This window comes from Gracilinanus agilis, chromosome 5 (assembly GCF_016433145.1).
Source record: "Gracilinanus agilis isolate LMUSP501 chromosome 5, AgileGrace, whole genome shotgun sequence".
Classification (NCBI taxonomy): domain Eukaryota; kingdom Metazoa; phylum Chordata; class Mammalia; order Didelphimorphia; family Didelphidae; genus Gracilinanus; species Gracilinanus agilis.
In genome coordinates, this window is record NC_058134.1 from 295,514,142 (window position 1) to 295,535,078 (window position 20,937).

The 20,937-nt window shown below is 39.2% G+C and overlaps 1 protein-coding gene across 5 annotated transcripts in view; it reads left to right on the top strand.

Moving 5' to 3' along the window:
• Positions 1 to 20,937, top strand: part of RAPGEF3 (Rap guanine nucleotide exchange factor 3) — a 34,154-nt gene that overhangs the window by 9,885 nt on the left and 3,332 nt on the right. The window contains exons 10-25 of one of the 5 annotated variants that reach the window (XM_044678337.1): positions 220 to 332; positions 954 to 1,042; positions 1,541 to 1,619; positions 1,926 to 2,076; positions 2,159 to 2,265; positions 2,878 to 2,917; positions 4,958 to 5,039; positions 10,079 to 10,225; positions 10,797 to 10,912; positions 11,220 to 11,345; positions 11,526 to 11,707; positions 11,971 to 12,061; positions 12,219 to 12,269; positions 14,592 to 14,679; positions 14,842 to 14,906; positions 20,685 to 20,739. In XM_044678337.1, the coding sequence (XP_044534272.1) occupies positions 220 to 332; positions 954 to 1,042; positions 1,541 to 1,619; positions 1,926 to 2,076; positions 2,159 to 2,265; positions 2,878 to 2,917; positions 4,958 to 5,039; positions 10,079 to 10,225; positions 10,797 to 10,912; positions 11,220 to 11,345; positions 11,526 to 11,707; positions 11,971 to 12,061; positions 12,219 to 12,269; positions 14,592 to 14,679; positions 14,842 to 14,906; positions 20,685 to 20,739 (1,582 nt within the window). The remainder of the gene's footprint in view (positions 1 to 219; positions 333 to 953; positions 1,043 to 1,540; positions 1,620 to 1,925; positions 2,077 to 2,158; positions 2,266 to 2,877; positions 2,918 to 4,957; positions 5,040 to 10,078; positions 10,226 to 10,796; positions 10,913 to 11,219; positions 11,346 to 11,525; positions 11,708 to 11,970; positions 12,062 to 12,218; positions 12,270 to 14,591; positions 14,680 to 14,841; positions 14,907 to 20,684; positions 20,740 to 20,937) is intronic. The other 4 variants (XM_044678338.1, XM_044678336.1, XM_044678333.1 and 1 more) reach the window with 4 other exon arrangements.

A 20,937-nucleotide genomic window follows, 5' to 3' on the forward strand; every position in this document is an offset into this window, starting at 1 on the left:
GAAAGGAAAGGAAAGGAAAGGAGAAAGGAAAGGAAAGGAAAGGAAAGGAAAGGAGAAAGGAAAGGAAAAAGGAAAGGAAAGGAAAGGAAAAAGGGAAGGGAAAGGGAAAGGGAAAGGGAAAGGGAAAGGAAAGAAGGGGAAAAAAAGTAATGGGTCAGGTAAGATCAGGGAAACTGTTAGGCCTATGCTGAATAGTCATTGGATTGGTTTGGCACCCAGGATGTGGAGGCAAATACAATGCGTTTGGAAGAACATGGAAAAGTGGTGTTGGTGCTGGAGAGGACCCCTCAGGGAAGTGGCCCTGACTGTCCCCTGAGCCCAGGCAGGAACCGGTAAGGTGGCCATTCTTATTTTATTCCTCAAATTCTTCTCTACTTATTCTACTTCCACTTCTGTTCTCAACTACTCAGTTACTTCCCCTTCCTTACTGAGCTTCTTCCTACCTGTGGCAATATAGTAGAGAGAATGGAGCTCTTCATGATGAATAAACATTAGTGTCCCTTGAAGCACATGGAAGTTTGATTGGGCTGGCACCTGCACCAGGATATTTAAGGGAGCTAAATAATGGGAAGGATGCTAGTGTTTCTCAGATCAAACCAGCTTAGATGAGGGGGTGAGTAGAGCTTGTGATAGAAGAAAGTTGAGAATGCAAGGGGGGAACCCTTGGGAGAGCAGGGTACTTGGGTTATTGGGCCCTGGGTTTTTCTCCCTTTATATCCTTATTATGGTGAGTGTCTGTGTGGGTCTCTTGCTCTATATTGCTCTGTGCACCAGAATTGCAGGAGTAAATGTTGGCAAGGGTTTGGTCAAACCCAGGCAAGAGCTGCCTATTTATATCATCTCAGCCAAGCTTAGTCCTCAGCCTGTAGCCCTAGAAAGACTGTCTGGCAGTGAGCATCATATGTATGAAGGTCCTATGGGAGTAGGGATGTACATTGAGCTGGTTCCCTTAGGTACACAGTGATGTCAGGCACTCCAGAAAAGATCTTAGAACTACTGCTGGAGGCTGTGCGGCCGGACTCAAGTGCCCATGATCCCACAGGTACAGAACTGAGGTGGGGGAGCCAGGATCCATCCCATAACCACTCCTCCCTTGAGTGCCTTTTCCCATGGCATTACCTGAGGGCTAGCTAGCTTCACTTGTCCGTAAGTGAACACTGCCCCCTTCAGGCTACATAGCTAGAACTTTGTAGCCTATATTCCCTTGGTGGGGAGGTGGGGGGGGGGTGAGGGAGGGGGCAAGGAAGTATTGCAGATTCCCCGGTCATTTAGGATTAGTTAAAGCAAGAGGAGACTCTAGGGCAGGGGTTCTTAACTTGGGATCTATGAACTTTTTTTAAAAAAGGTTATTTTATAATCCTATGTATTATATTTTATTCATTTAAAAACATTATTCTGAGAAGGGGTCTGTTGGCTTTGCCTAACTGCCAGAGGGGTCTATGGTACAACAAAGGCTAAGAGCCCATACTCTAGGGCTATGGGGGCTTCTGCTCCTATAACCTGTTGCTTCCTCTCCTCCCTCTCTTCTCAACCCTTGCAGAGACATTCCTAGGTGACTTTCTCCTGACCCACAGTGTCTTCATGCCTAGTGCCCATCTCTGTGCTGCCCTCCTGCATCAATATCCTTTCAATCTGATGGGAAACATGATGGAATAGGGAGAGTGCTAGTCAGGATACCTGGGCAAGTAAAGTGAGATTTATGAACTAGAAGACCTACAAGGTTCTTGCTAGCAGTGGTTACATAGGATGTTGGGATATGGTGTGGAAGAGCAAAGAAAATATTCAACATTCCAAGAGTATATGGTAGGCACTTTCTCTAGGTCGTTCAAGGTTTTTATGGGATTTGGCTATCATGTCCCTCCATTGCCCAGAGTCTAGTGAGCAATATCAACTTTGTGCTGTGACTTTCTTTGACCAACCATTACTTTCCATGCGGAGCCAGCTGGTGGCACTGAGCAGGAACGTGGCATCTATGTCTGTAACAAGCGGCAGAAGATCCTAAGACTGGTCAACCAGTGGGTGACCCTCTATGGCCCCATGCTCCACATAGACCCTGTAGCCCCCAGCTTCCTACAGGTAACAGGGAAAGCCATCTGCAGCAGCCTAGGCCTGGAGGAGGGAGTCCAAATGGTAGCATGAGCAGGGATTCCATGTCTAGCTGCTTTGGTATATCTCCTCACAGAAACTCTCAGAACTGGTAAGCAGGGATGCTCAGCTTAGCAACCTGCTAAGGGAGCAGGGACCAGAGAGGCGTCGGCATCATGGGTAAGTAATCCTCCCAGGGATTGAATAGAGTTCGCTTGCTAGCTTACTTATGAAATCTGGTGGAGGAGCAATTGAAGTTTGGGGAAGAAGGAGGCTCACTTGGAGTCATTTCTGAACTTAAATGGGAGCTCTATGTCTAATCAATGATCCCCAAAGTGGGCGCCACCGCCCTCTGGTGGGTGCCAAAGCGATCCAGGAGAGCAGTGATGACCACAGGTGCATTTATCTTTCCTATTAATTCATATTAAAATTTAAAAAAAATAATTTCTAGCAGGCTAAGTAATATTTTTTCTGGAAAGGGCCAAAAAAGCTTGGGAACCACTGGTCTAAATGCTCTACTCTAGAGCCCTTTCTTTCCCTAATTGTCCCAAGGCCACATTGCCTGTTCTACCCATTGCCATGGATTCTAAATGAGAGAAATCCAGCATAATGAGAAGATAGACTAACTGAATATTGGAAGTGGCATTTGAGAAATCAGGATTAGATCCCCTACCCTCCCTAATCTTTTTGTGACAGTATCAAGGTATTTAGGTGGTCCCTCCCTGGCACATGCTTCCTGCCCATTCCATCCCCGACCCCTCAAGCTCACCATTCTTCTCATTTGCTCTGCAGGTTGGAAAATGGAAGTGGAAATATGTCACCACAATTAAAGGTGCTAAATGTGTACTAGCTCCTCTCTCCTGTACCCTGTCCCTTGCTCCACAGAGCTCCTCCTGCTTTATAGAGTTGTGCTATCCATCCTCATCCCTACCCATAAAAGGCTCTGCTTGGCTCAGATTCTGCACATAAAAGTCTTGATATTCTTCTTTCATTGCCTACTAGCTCATAGACTTCAAGCATTAAGATTCTCACCTTTATGTTCTTATGCATACAAAGACACAGACTAGTGTATTCAATCAGTTAACGTTTACTGAGTACCTACTGTAAGGATAATGCAAAGAATTAAGGGGATATCAAAAAGTACAAGCTATCGCTGCTCTTGAGTTTATAATCTGAAAACAAGGTGTTATATACGGTACTGAAAAATTAATCTGAAGACAAGGTGTATATACTGAAAATTTTATTATGAATAAAAGAATTGTTTAGTTCTTTGCATTTGTTTCCCTAGTGTCTGGCCCATAGAAGGTGTTTGTTGATGTACTGGTTGACTGGATGTAATACATGCCAAGTCAATGGTGCCAGTGTTATGCCACTTCACAGAAGGGAGAGGCCAGTTATGACTTCATGGAGAAGGTGGGAGTTGAGTTGGGCCTTGAATAGGACTGTGGGAGTAATTAAGGCTTGTTTTGGAAGCTGGCAAAGTAGTCCAGCCTGAATGGAGCACAGAGTCCATATGGGAAAGAAGACAATAACCTAGAAAAGGTGATTTAGAGGCCTGATTACAAAAGAGATTAGGATGTTCTCCTAAAGGCAACTTGTTCTTATAAGAATGCTCTCTCTCCAACCAGGCCCAGAGATGAGAGGTCCTGGGTTCAAATCTGATCTCAGACACTTCCTGACTGTGTAACCCTGGGCAAGTCACTTTACCCCCATAACCTACCTTACTGCTCTTCTGCCTTAGAACTAATACACAGTGTTGATTCTAAGGTGGAAGGGAAAGGTTAAAAAAAATGCTCTCTCTCTCTCTCTCTCTCTCTCTCTCTCTCTCTCTCTCTCTCTCTCTCTCTCTCTCTCTCTCCCCCCTCACTCTTTTTCACTCTCCCTCTTTCCCTCCCACTGTGCACACCCCACACACAGTATGACATGATGAAAATAGTGTTTTGAGAAGATCCTTTTGGCCCTGATGTGTAGGAAACGATTATGAATTTAAGGAGGCCAATTAGGAGGAGATTGGGATTGGAATACAAGAGATATTTTGAATGAAGTCAGCAGAACTTGGTAACTGATTATTGAGGTCAAAAGAGGAGGGGGCTTCTTTAAGGATTTAGTAGCATAGAGGTGATATTTGGAGCCATCTGAATGATTGAGATCTGAGAGGGAAAACTACTGAAAAAAGGACAAAAAATTGACCCTTGAAGAATGCCCACATTTGGAAAACAGGAGAAGAATCAGCAAAGGAGACAAGAAAGGAGCCAGAGAGGCAGGGGGAGAACTTACCTTATTGAAAAGGAAAAAAGAAAAAGCCTTGAGGAGGAGGTGGTCAGTTACATCAAAAGCTACAAGGTTGAGCAAAATATGAACTGAGGAAAAGCCGTAGATGGCCATTGTCTTGACTCATTGGTGATCTCTGAAAGAAAGTTTCATAGCATGATAGAAACAAAACAAATTGCATGGTTAAAGGAGGAAAAGGCAAAGAGGAAGCATAGTTATTCTACTGTTTTGGCAGTGAAAGGGAGAAAAAAGATGATAGATCAAGTAGATATGACTTTAATATTTGGGAGAGATGTGCTTATTTGAGGATAAAGTGAGAAAAAGCCATGTAAATTCACAGTCTTACAAATCTCCTTCTTTGTTTGCCTCACTATTTGGCTTCTTCCCCTTACTGAGACCCTATCATTGCCCTGAGGACATTGAGGGAGACTGAAAGGGTAGAGATAAGAGCAAGAGCTGTCTTTTGTGCTGTGAAAACATCATACTCTGACCTAAACTGCCCAAGAGATGAGATCTCCTGTTGGTGTTCCTTCAAGTTATCTGTCTTCTATGATCCTCCCTTAGACTGTCTAAGACTTACCTCCATTTCTTTCTCTTTTAGGTTCGAGCAGTTCCTATCTGGTTCCCCAGCTATGATGAACTCATCCTCAGCAACAGATATGCTATCCAAGGTCTAGACAAAGGTTAGTAGTCTGACCTGGATTACTGTTGCTTCCTACCTCCTTCCTCCTGTGGGATCTCCCTCAGCCTCTATATCTATTCTTCTAATGCTATTCTCTGGCATCTCTTTATCTTTCCCTTCCAAACTGGAGGGTCTCTTTTCCCTGTAGGACTTGACATTCTTTTTCTTTTTAATTTAAATATTTTTCACTAAGAATTTGATGGACACAGTATTTTACATATATAATAAATAGACAAAGAGAATTACATATAGAACCCATGAATCTCAATTATGTCCAGTTTGGGTTTTTTTTTAAATTATTATAAGTTTAACAAGTATTTCCCACCTGTTCTGATGATGTATGTTGTGAATGTCTAACATTTCTTCTGCTATTTTCTGTGTGCTTTACAAATATTTCATTAACATTCTTTTCTTTCTCTTGTTTCTTAATTACTCCCTTTAAATAGATTAGTAAATCAATTTCTTCCCTTGTAACAATTAAACAAAAGGTTCACACATTGATCTTATCAGGAAATATAGGTCTCATTCTGCATCTCTAGTCTATCAATTTTCTTCCATTACCTCTCCCCCAGAGGTGAGAGATGGTATGATTGCTCATTACACCGATAGAGTTCTTAAGTCTTTCAAAGTTATTTCCCTTTCGGACATTGTAATTATATCAATTGTTTTGCTGATTCTACTTATTTTACTCTCCAACAGTTCATATTAGTTTTTCAGGTTTCTCTGAATCTGTCTTTCCTCATTTCTTACAGCTCAGTAATAGTCATTTTATTCATATACCATAATTTGTTTCACCATTTTCCAGTTGCTGGGTATCCCCTTCACTTCCACTTCTTCATTACATTGAAAAGCACTATTACAAATGTTTTTGAATATATGAGTCCTTTCCTTCCTCATTTAATCTCTTTGGGATATAATCCTAGTGATGCTATGTTTGGAACAAAGGGTCTTACCAAACAGTTTGGTGACTAACTAGTTCCTAATCACTTTCTAGAACAGTTTGTTCAAATCCCAGTTCTAAGAACAGTTTATTAGTATGCCTGTTCTTTCATTTCTCCTACAACAATTGTCACTTCCCTTTTTTTTTAATCTTTGTCAATTTTCTGAATGAAATTCTAAGATGGAACTTCAAAATCATTTTATTTTGCATTTTTCTTTGTTATTTTTATATTTTGTTTTTATTATATTTTATTTGTTATGGCATTTTATGTGGTTGTTGATAGTTTAAATTTCTTCTTTTGAGAACTGACTTTTCAAATTCTTTTATCATTTACCTATTGAAGAATGATCATCTTTCTTATATATTTGAGTCAATATGTTGGTTATCAGGCTTTCACGAGAATAATTTGTTGCAAAGTTTTTTTCCCCAGTTTAATTATTTCCTTCTAATTTTAATTTCATTGCTTTTGTTTCTATAAAAACTTTTAAATTTTGCATATCATACTGTCCATTTCACCTTCAGTAATTAGATTCTTTTGTCAAGAACTTTTCTCATATCAGAGTTTCAAATGTTTATGTTTATGATATTACCTTTTATAGCTAGATTATGTAGCCATTTGGAGCTTATTGTCGTAGATAGTGTGAAACCTCCTTTCTGACATGCTGTTTTCTAGTTGTCTAAGCAATTTTTGTTGAAAGATACTTACTCTAGTAATTGGGATCCTTAGGTTTATCAAGCACTATATTTATACTGCGGCTTTTTACTTCTGAATCTTTTGTACTTAATCTGTTCTCTAAACAACTTCTATTTTTAGTTCATACCAAATAGGTTGGGTTTTGTTTTTTTTAACTCTTACCTTCCTTCTTAGAATCAATACTATACATTGGTTCCAAGAGTGGTAAGGACTAAGCAATGGATGATTTTCCCAGGGTCACACAACTAGGAAGTATCTGAGATTAGATTTGAACCCAGGAACTCTAGTCTCAGGGCCTGGCTTTCAATCTACCAAATAGTTTTGATGACTGATGATTTGTAGTATGTTTTGAGACCCACTACTTCCAAATCCATTTTTTCTTCATCATTTCTCTTGAAATTCTTGGACTTATGTTTCTACAAATGAACTCGTATTACTTTGCTAGTTCTATAAAGTAACCTCTTGGTAATTATACTATAAAATAACCTTTGGTTTGAATGGTATGGTGCTGAATAATCAAATTAGTATTGATGTTTTAAAACCATGTTATTTGTCTATTTCTATAAACTGTTCTGTAATTGTATTCATACTTGTATTGTCCTTTACGCATAGACTCTCAAATATATTTTAAATTCTATGTTTCTATTGAATGGAATTTTTTTTATCCCTTCCTGCTGGGCTTTTAGGAAAGGATGGCAACTTTGGGGACTTATTTTATATTTTTCTACATTATTAAAGTTTTAATTTTAGCTAATTTTTAGTTGTCTTTAGGATTCTCCAATTAAACCATAATGTTGTCTTCAAAAAAAGTGATCATTTTGTCACTTTCTTTCCTATGCTTATTATCTCAATTTTTTTCTTTTCTTATTATAATTAAGATTTATAGTATTATATCAAACATTGTTGATAGCCATAATCCTTGCTTTACTTCTGATCTTATTAGAAAGGCTTATTTTAGTTAGATAATATTTAACATATCATACAATAAGACCCCCATGCTTTTAAATTTTTTAACATAAAGAAGTATTGTGTTTTGTCAAAAGCATTTTCTATATATATATTAATATAATCATTAATATAATCATACTCCATTTTTTAAACATTTTATTGATTATTGGAATTAATTGTTGTTTGAATGCTTGATAGAATTCACTTATAAAAGCATTTGAGTTCTGGATTTTTTTCTAAAGAAAAAAAATTTAATGAGATGAAATTATTTAATTTTCTATTTCTTATTCTGCTAATTGTTTTTTTTTTTTACAAATAGTTGGGCAAATTGGAAAATAATTGGGCAAAAATATTTCTAATGAATTCTCACATTTCCTCTTCGGTTGTAATTAATTCTTTATTTTTGATATTTGCAATTTGATTTTTTCCTCTTTTTTAAATCACACTAACAAATGATATATTTCATTGATTTTTAAAAATAAGCATCTAGTATTATTTATTGATTCAGTAGGGTCTTTATTTCTTCATAATTATTAGAATGTCCATTTTTGTGTTTAATTCATTTCTGTTGCTTTTATAGATTTTATTAGTTGCATTGCTCCATTCTTTCTCTCTCTCATTGATGAAAGTATTTGTACATATAAATTTACTCCTGAGTAAAATTTTCTTTTGCTTTTCCATTATTGTACTTTCCTTTGTTAAAATTATTGTTTCTTTAATTTGTTCTTTGACCCACAGTCTTGGGGATTAATTCTTTAGTCTTTAGCTGTTTGGATTCTTTCTTTAAATATTGATTTTAATTTTTGCTGCATTGTGGTCAATAAACTATGTATTTAATGTTTCTCCTTTCTTGTATTTCTTGTAAATTTTTATGCCCTAACAAAAGGGTAAGCAAACTGTGGATCAAGGGGCCAAATCTGGTCATGTGGTTTCGTATGACCCTTGAGCTAGGAATAGTTTTTACATTTAAAAATAAAATTTGTATTTTAAAAAGTAAAAACAATTCTTAGCTTGTGGAACATACAACTGGATTAAGCCCCCAGGCTACATAGTTTGTTTCACACTGCCTAGCATATACCCAATTTTTGTAAAAGTTATATGGACAGGGGAGCTATTGTAGCACAGTGGATAAAGTGCCAGGCCTGGTTTCAGGAGGACTTAGGTTTAAATCTGACCTCAGATATTTCCTAGTTGTGTGACTCAGGGCAAGTCACTTAACTCCATATATCTAGCCCCTGCTGCTCTTCTGTTCTAGAAAAAAAATTGACATAGAAAGATGAGGAATGTTTATATTTCATTCTATAATTACCAGAAATCTATTATCTCTTACTTTTCTAAAATTTATTAAGCTCTTATTTTTGTTGTTCATTTTTTAATATTTTTCTTGTTCTGAAAGGGAGACATTAAGATCCCAAGCTATTATAATTTTGTTGTCAGTTTCTCCTTGTAAGTCAGTCAACTTTTCCTTTAAGTATTTGGATACTATGTCATTTGGTACATATATTAGGTTTAAAAAAACCCAACATCTTTTGATTTGGAATTGATATTAAATATTGCTTACAAGGCAGAAGAGTGGAAAGGATTAGGCAATTGGGATTAAGTGACTCACCCAGGGTCACAAAGCTAGGAAGCCAGGCCCAGCTCTCCATCTACTGAGCCACCTAGCTGCCTGTGTATCATTGTTCAATAACCCATTTCCATGTTATTAATATTTGCAACAGAGTAATCATTTAAAGTCAAAATCCCCAATCATATCCCCATTGAACCACATGATTATATGTTTTTCTTCTGTGTTTCTACTCCCACTATTCTTTCTCTGAATGTGGATAGTGTTCTTTCTCATAAGTCCCTCAGAGCTGTCCTGGATCATTGCATTGCTACTAGTACAGAAGTCCATTACATTTGATTTTACCACAGTATATCAGTCTCTGTGTACAACGTTCTCCTAGTTCTGCTTCTTTCATTCTGCATCAATTCCTGGAAGTTGTTCCAGTTCACATGGAATTCCCCCAGTTCATCATTCCTTTCAGCATAATAATATTCTATCACCATCAGATACCACAATTTGTTCAGCCATTCCCCAATCTATGAACACCCCTTCATTTTCCAATTTTTTGCCACTACAAAGAGCGCGGCTATAAATATTTTTGTACATGTCATGTCACTATTTTAATTAACCATGTAAGACAAGTGAGTAGGAAATAGTCTATATCCCCATTTACATTGCCATTTCAACTGACTGCTGAATGGGCCACTAGGTGGGAGAGGGTTGGGATCCAAAAGGGCGCTCCCTTCTCCCTTCCCAAAAAGCAAAATCGGTCACCAGAGGAGAAGGAATCCACTTTTTATCTTGGCCATAGTTATCAGGCAAAATGGTAGGTAGTTTTTTTTTTCTTGTTTCCCACCCAAGAAAAGAGGGTATTAACCTGTTTGATTCATGCCTCTTCCTCTTTTCCAGTCCCCTATGACATCTGCCGGCCAGACCACTCAGTCCTGACACTGAATCTACCAGTGACAGCCTCAGTGAGAGAAGTAATGACTGCACTAGCACAGGAAGACGGCTGGGTACAAGGCCAGGTACTGGTGAAGGTCACCTCTTCCGGAGGTGAGTTGTCCATCCTTCCCACGCAAAGATTTCCCAGACTTTAGACTGACAGTTTTCTCTGAAACCAGAAATATAGTGAATTGAGGCTAATAAGAGTCCTTGAGAGCATAGGAAACTACTCATCAATGAGTCAATCAAGGAGGTTGGATCCAGGTGCTGAAGCTCTAGAGCAGTAGGGGCTTCCCTAAAATATTGATGGGTAAAGAGGTGGCAAGACAGAGAGAAAGACTGCTGATGACAATATTTCTCCTTCAAGTTCTAAAGCTGAAACCAAAGCTTTCTGGTGGCATTTTAAAGATATTCCGGTGATATATGCTGTCTAAGAGATTATTTCCTTATGATTTATTCTACCTTTCCCAGCCCTTTGGGGTGGAGGCAAGGATTGTGGGGAAGAAGAAAGGTTTCCATTTAAAAAGGCAACAACCAATGTTTCCTTCTCCCTTATTTGGAAGCAAAGATTCCTTCAGTTTTTATGGAGAAGGGCCGTTCCTTCCCATCCATTTAACTGAACTGAGATGTAGGCTCACATATCCTGAACCCTTTATCTCCTTGTCACTTCCCACCATCTCAGCCATAGCTTCTCCCACAGACACCATTGATCTACAACCAGATACCCGTGGTGTAGCAACGTCTCTGGGACTCAACGAGCGGCTCTTCCTTGTTAACCCACAGGAAATGCACAAACTGGTAAGGAGTTTGGAAGAAAGCTGGAGTAGAGAACAGGGACACAATTCTAGATAGGATGCCTGAGTGGGGAGCAGTGAATTAAACACCTGAGGAAATGGGGGAGCCATATACACTTCTCATCCTTACAACTATTTCCAGCACTCATCGGCAATCCTTACCATTCCCAGCAATGCTTTTGTCTCAGTCCCTTTCTTGTCCCATTTCTTCCCCTTCCAACACACACATACATTCACAGCTTCTCCTAGAGTCTCCTTTGCCTTCTCCCTCAACTTTGATGGCATCTCAATGAATTCTTTCCCACTTGCAGACGCCACACCCAGACCAACTTGGCCCCAGTACAGGGTCAGCTGAGTTGCTGGATCTAGTGAGTGCCAAGGACCTTGCCAGCCAACTGACTGACCATGACTGGAATCTCTTCAACAGCATCCACCAGGTGTGGAGGAGGCCTTAGCTAGATGGGATGGACATGGGAGGGGGGAACAGCAGGAAAGAGTAGGATCAGGATTGGGGTAATATCATGGCAGAGAAGGAGAGCTTGGGGAGGTTGATAGTATAGGAGAGGGTTGGGGTCTAGTTGAACACACCTTAACTCTACCTTCCCCCAACCCCCGAGGTGGAGTTGATCCACTATGTGCTGGGACCACAGCAACTCCAAAACACCACCACTGCCAACCTGGAGCGCTTCATGAGGCGTTTCAATGAACTGCAGTACTGGGTGGCTACAGAACTGTGCTTATGTCCTATGCCTGGTCTTCGGACTCAGCTGCTCCGAAAATTCATCAAGTTGGCTTCTCAGTGAGTGGGAAAATTGTGGGCATGGTGGACAATCTTGGGACCAGGGAACAAAACCCCGGAGTCCTCATATCCATTTTGCATCTGCCTTATTCTCATTCCTGTATCTAATGTCTTTGTCTCTTTCACCATCATCTTCTTCCTGTTCTTGGTCCCAACCAGAAAGTTATATCTCTTTGGCAGCCTAGTCTAGTTTTAGTTTCTTCCCCTGCTCAGTGTACTGTGTTGGCTAATCTGTGACTATGGCTTCGACTGCTGTTTCTTAGCCTCAAAGAGCAGAAGAATCTCAACTCTTTCTTTGCTGTCATGTTTGGCCTCAGCAACTCTGCTATCAGCCGTCTTGCCCACACCTGGGAGGTAGGTACTTCCTTTAAGTCAAGGTGGAGGGTAGGAGGTTTAGAACCCTCCTAAAAATGGGCCAGATCCCATTTCCTAGAAAGGGCACAGTTTCTGCCTCAGGAAGACTTGGAGCAGAAAATCCCCAATTCTGTCTTATTGTCTCTGATTCTTTTAGCGGCTGCCCCACAAAGTTCGGAAGCTCTATTCTGCGCTCGAACGGCTACTGGTGAGTCCATTGCCTTCACTGGCCAACTCCGGTTTCCTCCAGGCCTATCACTCCAGGAATTAAAGTTGGGGTTCTTTTACTCCCTGTCCCCTTACAGCCCTCTAGATTGGCCAAACCTGGCATAGGGGCTGCTCTTATGGTCTGTGGAAGAAATGTTCTTGCTTTCAACAGTGTTCTGTACATTCAGGATTATGGGGCTTCGGGAAAAGACAGACAGAAGTTTTTGATGGCAGCAGGATAGGTTGTATGTATTATGGTGTGTATTATGCAATGTTGGGTCATGTCACATTGTGTGACATCCATTGCTATTTTGTGATACGTGATATATGTTCGAGACAATGTCTTAGGCTAAACATCTCTATGGTCTGAGGGAACAAAGAAGGCCTAAGAGGAAAATGACCTCAGTTTATTGCTTAAAAATTCAAGAACCAAGTCTGGACACCAAATACCTGGCTTGTGAACAGCCAAGTCAGACAATAGGTATGAGGAACCTGCGTATCAGATGAGATCAGAGGAGGTGGGCGGGTTTTATAATCCTAGCCATTTCCTAGAGATTCCTGAAATATGGAATTCAAAGCAATTCTTCAAATATTTATTAAAAGCTAAGCTCTAGGGGCAGCTGGGTAGCTCAGTGGATTGACAGTCAGGCCTAGAGACAAGAGGTCCTAGGTTCAAATCCGGCCTCAGACACTTCCCAGCTGTATGACCCTGGGCAAGTCACTTGACCCCCATTGCCCACCCTTACCACTCTTCCACCTATGAGACAATACACCGAAAGTTAAGGGTTTAAAAAAAAAAAAGCTAAGCTCTATGTAGAGACTGGCAACACTAAGATAAAAACAAGAGAGTCTCTGCCCTCAAGGTGTTTTCTTTCTAATAGAAACATGCGAGGAGAGATATTAGAAAATGTTGTTCAGTCATTTCAGTCATGTCCAACTCTTTGCGACTCCATTTGGGGTTTTCTTTCTTTTTTTTTTTTTCATTGTTTGTAGAATTTTGTTGAATGATCTTGTGTCATGAAGGAATAATTTTAAATATCAAAGTTTTGAAGGTAAATTCTTAGATGTCTGTCAAGGGCCTTTATGTCTGCCTAGGCTAAAATGTCCACTTTTAATTTTTTTAAATTAATTTAGAATATTTTTCCATGGTTACATGATTCATGTTCTTTCCCTCTCCTCCTTTCCTCCCTCCCCCATAGCCAATGAGTAATTCCACTGGGTTTTACATATGTCATTGATCAAGACCTATTTCCATATTATTAATAATCGCATTAGGGTAATCACTTAGAGTCAACATCATTTGGTGTTTTCTTGGCAAAGACACTGGACTGGTTTCCCATTTCCTTCTCCTGCTCATTTTATAGATGAGAAAACTAGGCAAATAGGGTTAAATGACTTGCCCAGGGTCATACAGCTAGTAAGTGAAATTATATTTGAACTCGGGTCTTCCTAACTCCAGGCTTGCTGCTCTAAATACAAAATATCCTTAAAGTAATTCCATGTTCCAAAATATCCCTAAAGTAATGAAGTAGAAAATGAAGGGCTCATGAGAGGAAAATGACCACTCCATTTTGGATTTTGTGAAAGGGAAGAAGAAGAAAGCTGGGCATAGTCCAACATGTCCCAGAGGTTTATGACAGGCAGATATCAAAGGGTTGAAAGAAAGTTTAGGTCATATTAAAGTTCCAGAGGGGAAATCAAGCCAAGAGGAATGAGATGCTCTCAAAATTAAAATTCTGAAAGCTCACAGATAATAATTTTGATGATTTTTTAAAGTCTTTTATTTAAAAAGATTGATATAGATGTTCATGGAGCTCATCAACTAACTTAGATTCTAAAGCAAAACAAAAAACATGTAGGGAGCAAGGGCAAGTTATAGAAATAGAAATGTAAAGTTGGTTGTTATTGCTCAGTTGTGGACCCATGCAGAACTACTGTTACAATCTCTAATCCTAGGAACTGTCGAGGAGATCGTCCTCAGAGATTTGTAGCAGAAAACTCCCAATTCTGTCTTATTGTCTCTGATTCTTTTAGCAGCTGCCCCACAACGTTTGGAAGCTCTATTCAAATAGAATATATATACATATACATTGGTTTTCTTCTCTCTAGCTCTAAACAATAAGCTCTGTCTCTAAGAGGGCTGTCTGGTTCTATAGTTTAGGTGAAAATCTCTGTTGGTGTTTAATATTGTCCCACAAAGTTAGTTATATAGTGTTATACGATAAGATATGAGATAGATAACATCTTAGAGTGCGAAAAATCTAAGGGTGATAATATATAACGTATAGAGGTTCTTTATACCCTTTGTGAATCTCTCTGCCAGGACCCCTCCTGGAATCACCGCGTATACCGATTGGCACTCACCAAGCTGTCCCCACCCATCATTCCCTTTATGCCCCTCCTCCTCAAAGGTAAATGGCATCTACTTTGCTGCAGTGGTAGGGGGAAAGGGAAGGAAGGTGGTGGGAAATGGGTTTTTTCCTTTACTTTTCTTGGAATAAATAGAGAAACAAAATGGTTGGGCAGGGGGGAAGGGGAATGGCTTTTGAGTACTGATCTATAGATCCCTGCAGATATGACCTTCATCCATGAAGGAAACCGTACACTGGTAGAGAGTCTCATCAACTTTGAGAAGATGGTAAGTGTGAGAAGGTTGGGATCTAGACTTGGAGTTTGGGGTTGAGATAGAAAAGGAACTCAGAAATCAGATATTAAAAATGAAAAAGAACCTGAATCAAACTTTTTTGTTATTAAAATACATTCAAAAAAAAAAACCGCCAAGTATTGGTTCCAAGCCAAAAGAGCAGGAAGGGTTAGGTGATTGGAACTGCATGACTTACCTATGATTATACAGCTAGATAGTGCCTGAGGCCAGATTTGAACCTAGGGTCTCTGGTCTCTGGTCTCTGGTCTCCAGCCACTTAGCTGTCCTGTTAGAATACATTTTAATTAATTAATTAACTTTTGTCTTTATATCACAACCATTTCACCCACATCCAACCTTGTACTAAAAACATTTAAGCAAAAACATCCAATTCAGTGGTCACTTCAATAATGTTTATATTATTTTGTACTGGTATTCCCCTGCCTCTCTCCTAATTTCTTCATTGAATTTTTATGCCTCTTTTTCCAGTTGTCCAATTTTGCTTTTTAAGCTATTATTTTCTTTTCTTTTTGCATTACTTTCATTTCTTTTTTCCAATTTTTCTTTGACCTGTTTTATTTGATTTTTGAATTCTTTTTTGAGTTCTTCCAGTACTTGAGTCCAATTTCCATTTTTCATTGAAGTTTTGCATGTGGTTGCTTGGATCTCACCATCCCCTGTTGATTCTGTGCTTTGCTCTTTGCCACCATAGAAATTTCAAGAGGTAGGAACATTTTTTTGCTGTTTGCTCATTTTCCTAGCCTTTTTTTTTTTTAAACCTATAGACTGGAAATTCTGAAAGCTAATGATTCTGTCTCCTCTGCTGCTGGCTTTCAGGGCTTAGTACTGTGAACTATCTTTCCCTGGCTTTAGGTCTTCACCGCAGCAGTGCAGGCTTGAAAAGGTCCAGCGATATGGACTTTCTCACTGTGGGCTGGTGCCAGGGCCTGAGACTTAAAGTGGTAGGTCTGAGATGCTCTTTTGTTGGTGTAGCCCAGGTCCTGAGATCCTGAAGTTGGCCTCTGCCCAGGTTTGGAATCTGGCACAGTAGGTAGGGGGTGGGGAAGGTTTGTTGGCCAGCACTCCTCTATGTGCAGTTTTGCTTCTGGAGAGCCCCCCACCCCCCCACCCCGCATCTTGCTGCTAGTTTTTTACTCCTGTCATTTTGAGTGCTTTTTTAAAGATTTGTTTGGAAGGATTGTCTGAGTGGTTTTGGTTTTCACTGCTACTAAGCTGCCATCTTGACTTTGCCCCTGAGGCCTCATTTATAGTTATTCTGTATCAATTTTTCTCTTAGTTCTACTCATTTTCCTCTGTATAAATTCATACAAATCTTCCCGTGTTTCTTTGGCTTACTCACATAATTTTTCATTGCATATTACTATTCTTTTAAAATGGTTTTATTTGTGCCCTTCTCTTTTTTCCCCATTATATTATTAATCAGTCAATAAGTATTTATTAAGGGCCCACTAAGTGCCTGGCACTGTGCTAGTCATGAAGATACAAAGACAAAAATGAACCATCCCTGCCTTCAAGGACCTTGAAATGGAGAGATAAATGCAAATATATATGTCAAAAATACAAGGTAACCTTGGAGGAAAAGGTACTAGCTATTGGAGAGAAAAGGAAAAGCCTCATGAAAAAGACCCTTGAAGTGAATCATGAAGGAAACCAGGAACTGCAGAGAAAGAAGAGCATTATAGGCATAAAGGACAAGCCTCTATGAGGGTAAAGAAAAAAGAGATGGAATGTCATGTATGAGATATTTTGGGAAGGCAAAAATGACAAGATTTCATGACTGATTTGGAAAAGTGAAAATAAAGTATCAGAGATGATTCTAGGGTTTTGAATTTGTATGATTGATAGGATGGTGATATTCATCATCAGTAAGCGTGATGGGAAGAAAGATAGGTTTGGGAGAAGAGATGAGTTCTTTTTGAGGTCATTTTGAGTTTGAAATACCTACCAGACATCCAATTCAAAATGTCCATTACATAGTAATAGAAGACTAGACCTTTACCTTCCATTTATACTCTATCTTATATATTATATACTCTATTCTGTATATTCCCTTCCTCCACCTTAGAATGTGAGTTTCTTGAGGACAGGGAGGAGAGCTGTAAAATGATAGCTAGTGGAAATGATAGGATCTTGTGAGAGTTTTTTAAGGATAGAGAAATTTGGGCATGTTTTTAGGCAACAGGGAAGGATCTAATGGATAATATCATAGACTTAGATTCACCTTAATAATGATCTAGTACAGCTCTACCATTTTACAGATAAGGAAACTAAGGCCATAAAGGGGAAATAACTTGCCCACAGTAATATAACTTGTCACAAAGCTAGGAAGTATCTGAAGCAAGTTTTGAAACCAAGCCTTTTTGATTTCAGATCCAATACTTTATGCACCACACTAAGATGTCTCTCCTGGATAAGGGGAGACTGATACATGGGAGAGAGAAATGATGATAGTAGATGATAGCAATCTGCTGGAGAAGATAGGAGCAGATGATATCCAAGGTGTTGACCTTGGTGAATAGAAGCATGACCTCTTTATCATAAACTTAGTGTAAAAGAAGAATTAGTAGTGGTGGGGGTGATGTCAAGGAGTAGTTGAAAGGAGAAAAGAGGAAACTAGTGACTAATGGTTGTGATTTTCTCAGCTTAGTATTTGGAGCAGTCATCAACTGAGACTAGGAGAGGAGAAGTAATCTTGAGGAGAGAAGAAAAGAGATTTAGAGAACTCAAAGGATAGTTTTATGGTATTGATATCCCAAGGGAAGGTACAAGAATAGAGCCAGAGTAGGGATAATGGCCTAGGAATGTGCTAAAGAGAACTTTGAGGTATATCCACAGTTAATGGGCATGGAGTTCATTGAAGGTTATAATATGGATAGTTTGGGAGAAAAACTGGAGGTCACAGGTTGACTGAAGAATAGGTATAGGAGGGGCAGCTGGGTAGCTCAGTGGATTGAGAGCCAGGCCTAGAGACGGGAGGTCCTAGGTTCAAACCCGGCCTCAGCCACTTCCCAGCTGTGTGACCCTGGGCAAGTCACTTGACCCCCATTGCCCACCCTTACCAATCTTCCACCTATGAGACAATACACCGAAGTACAAGGGTTTAAAAAAAAGAAAAAAAGAATAGGTATAGGAGTAAGGCATGCAAAGATGTATAATTATAGGAGATTATGACTGGATAAAGAAATTTTCAATTTCTTGATTATGGAGGTAGAACATCTGTAGATGACAGCAATCTAAGGATGTCATACATCTTCAATATGTGTAGCTCAGCTATAGTAAGACAAGAGAATTTAGTAAATTGAAGAACTAAGTGACTAAGCCTGTTTGATTGAATGCCACATATATGTTAGTCTCCTAGTATAAAGGAAAGAATTAGAATGGAGAGGGAGATACTGATCCAGGTACCAAACTGAGATAAGAGGGAGGGTGTTCTCTCGAGATCTATCTATCATCTCCAGATAATCTGATAAAGACAGCTTAGTTGATAAAGAAGTAACAGACATGGAAGATCTTTTAGCTCATGCTTCCAGCTCTGTCTCCTGCAGCATGGAGTTGATTATATATAATTCAAGCCTCATTTCACACAAAAGAACCCCCCTTCCCCCCGAAACTGCGTTTGCGCAGAAACACAAATTATGTCATATAAAAGCACAATAAAGTTATAGTTTTACAAATAATTTTCCCAAGAAGATAATGCTGTATGAGAAAAAGTCTCAAGGTTAAAAATGAGCCTCACTTTAAAAGTTATTTTGCCTGAGCTTGCCACTCTGTGACTTTGGGACTCCTGGAGCAGTTAGATATACCCACAGCTGCAGCTTTACTCTGCTGAGTGAATAAAGGCTGTTAGCTCATTAAGAGCCAGTTTACTAAGAACTTAAAAGTTTTCCTAGAGGCTACAATGTTTTTCAATAAGAAAAGGTGTGGATCATAAAAGGGGTCAAAAGAGGAGTCTCTGTTTCTCTTATTGGCCTCCCACAGTGTCCTAGGGACTGTTAAAACCACTAGGATATGGATTGGATGATAAATTTGGGCAGAGTGAACCTCAAAGAAGGAGAGATGACAGTGTTTGAGGTAGAAAAATCTGAAATTAGTAAAGAGGAACAAAAGATATTTTGACCCCTACTTTGGAACCAGTAATTCTATGATATCAACAAATGTATAACCAGCACTAGAAAGGCTGTCCAGAAATTCAGTGTCATGAAGGATTGGGGGTGGTGGGGTGGAGAGATAGCCAGGTTTCTTTGAGTGTCAGAAGATCAAAGGAGCATGAAAAGAAGAAAACCAAAACGAAAGGAAGAATTTTGTTACTTTTGGACTAGGAGTTCCAAAGTATACAGGATAAGGGACAGGCAGATTTGGAAAATGAAATTGAAGGGGTAGCATTAAGGTAGATGCAGTGGGTGCTATGGACTTGGGAAAGAAGTCAAATTGCCGTTGATTCTTGCCTCCCCAAAAAGACCCTTCCTTGGTAACAAGTAAAACAAGTCAACAATTTCATTTTAAATGATGTCTGCCATGCTTCCTAATATTCATCAATTTCCATTTAAATGTAAGTCATTTTTATATATCATGTTATTCTTCTGTACATCTCTGTGTGTGCTTTAAATACAAAATATCCCTCCACTACAAAAAAATAAAAATAAAAAATAAAAGTCAACATACCAGCCAAATCCAAAAATATGGATATGAAGCATCCTTCATTATATGCCTCTGATCTACCAAATGTCTGCCAAGAAGGTGGGAGAAATATTTCACTCTGGTTTATGAAATCTTTATTGGTCACTTTGCTATTTAAAATTCTGAAGTCATTAAATATTACTTCCTTCATGTTATTATAATTATCGTGCTTGTTGATCTAATTGTGCTCGCTTTGCTCTGCATTATTTCTTATACGTCCTCCCAAGTTTCTCTGAATGCTTTTTACTTAATATTTCTTATAGGACAATAATCACAAAATTAGACCATCGTATTCACATACCATCATTTTTTCTGCCATTTCCCCCTTAGTTTCCAGTTCTTTCCAAACTTTTTTAATAATGTAAATACTTGAAATATTTATCATTTATCAATAAAATGAAAATTGTGTTTATTGTTATTATATAATGGAATAATTCTGTGCATTGATGTGGGTATCTCCTCTATTAATGGAGATGGTCCCCCATCCCTTCACATTTTAGTAGATTCTTTGCCGTATCACTGAGGCCAGCATCATTCATTACCTCTTAGCCTGACTTGTAGAGATGAGACTTTTTACATTTGGTCTTGCTGGCAGAGCCTCAGGGGAGAGTCTGTTGCTGGGCCTCTGCTTGAAGCCTTTTGGGGTTCTGGCTTTAGTGAGGTTCTACTTGTAACAAAAACTGCCTCTATAACCTGTCACTTAACCACTCAGTGCCTCATGCAGCTCTTTCAAAGGATAATTTTCCAGAGTAAATGCCAATCTGTATTGCTTTATCAAGTTCTGTATGTCAGTGAAAACACAGATCAGGTTTTTTTTTTTTAAGTATGTATGCACTAATTATTAAATACCTGCCTCAATCTTACCTCTTCTCTCACCTGCCCCATTTTCCTAAGCTGGGAGAAAATGTACTGGAGTCTCTTCTGTCTTTCTGATCACAGGCGACTTGAGATAGGGCAATATTCTTCCCAGGATACCCAGCAAAGCTGACCACTATTCCAGCTTCCTGTCTGGGGAATGGGGCTTATGGTAATTGGGCTGCTTAAGGTCCTTACTCCTGTTTTATTTCTCCTTAGCGTATGATGGCCAGAACTGTAAGGATGCTGCATCACTGTCGAAGTCATGGCTCTGGTAAGAAAGAATTAGGACAATTTCACCCTTTTCTTTCTCCTTTCCTTTTCTCTCCAGATATTAAATGTTACAGAGAACTTTGACTTAATTTAGGGATTCAGGTGGTGAGATAATTCAAAAGGAAAGAAACCCCTGGTAAATGTGCAGAACCCAGAGGTTACCAGTAGGGGGTCTTTTCCTTCAGCCTAAATACTCAAC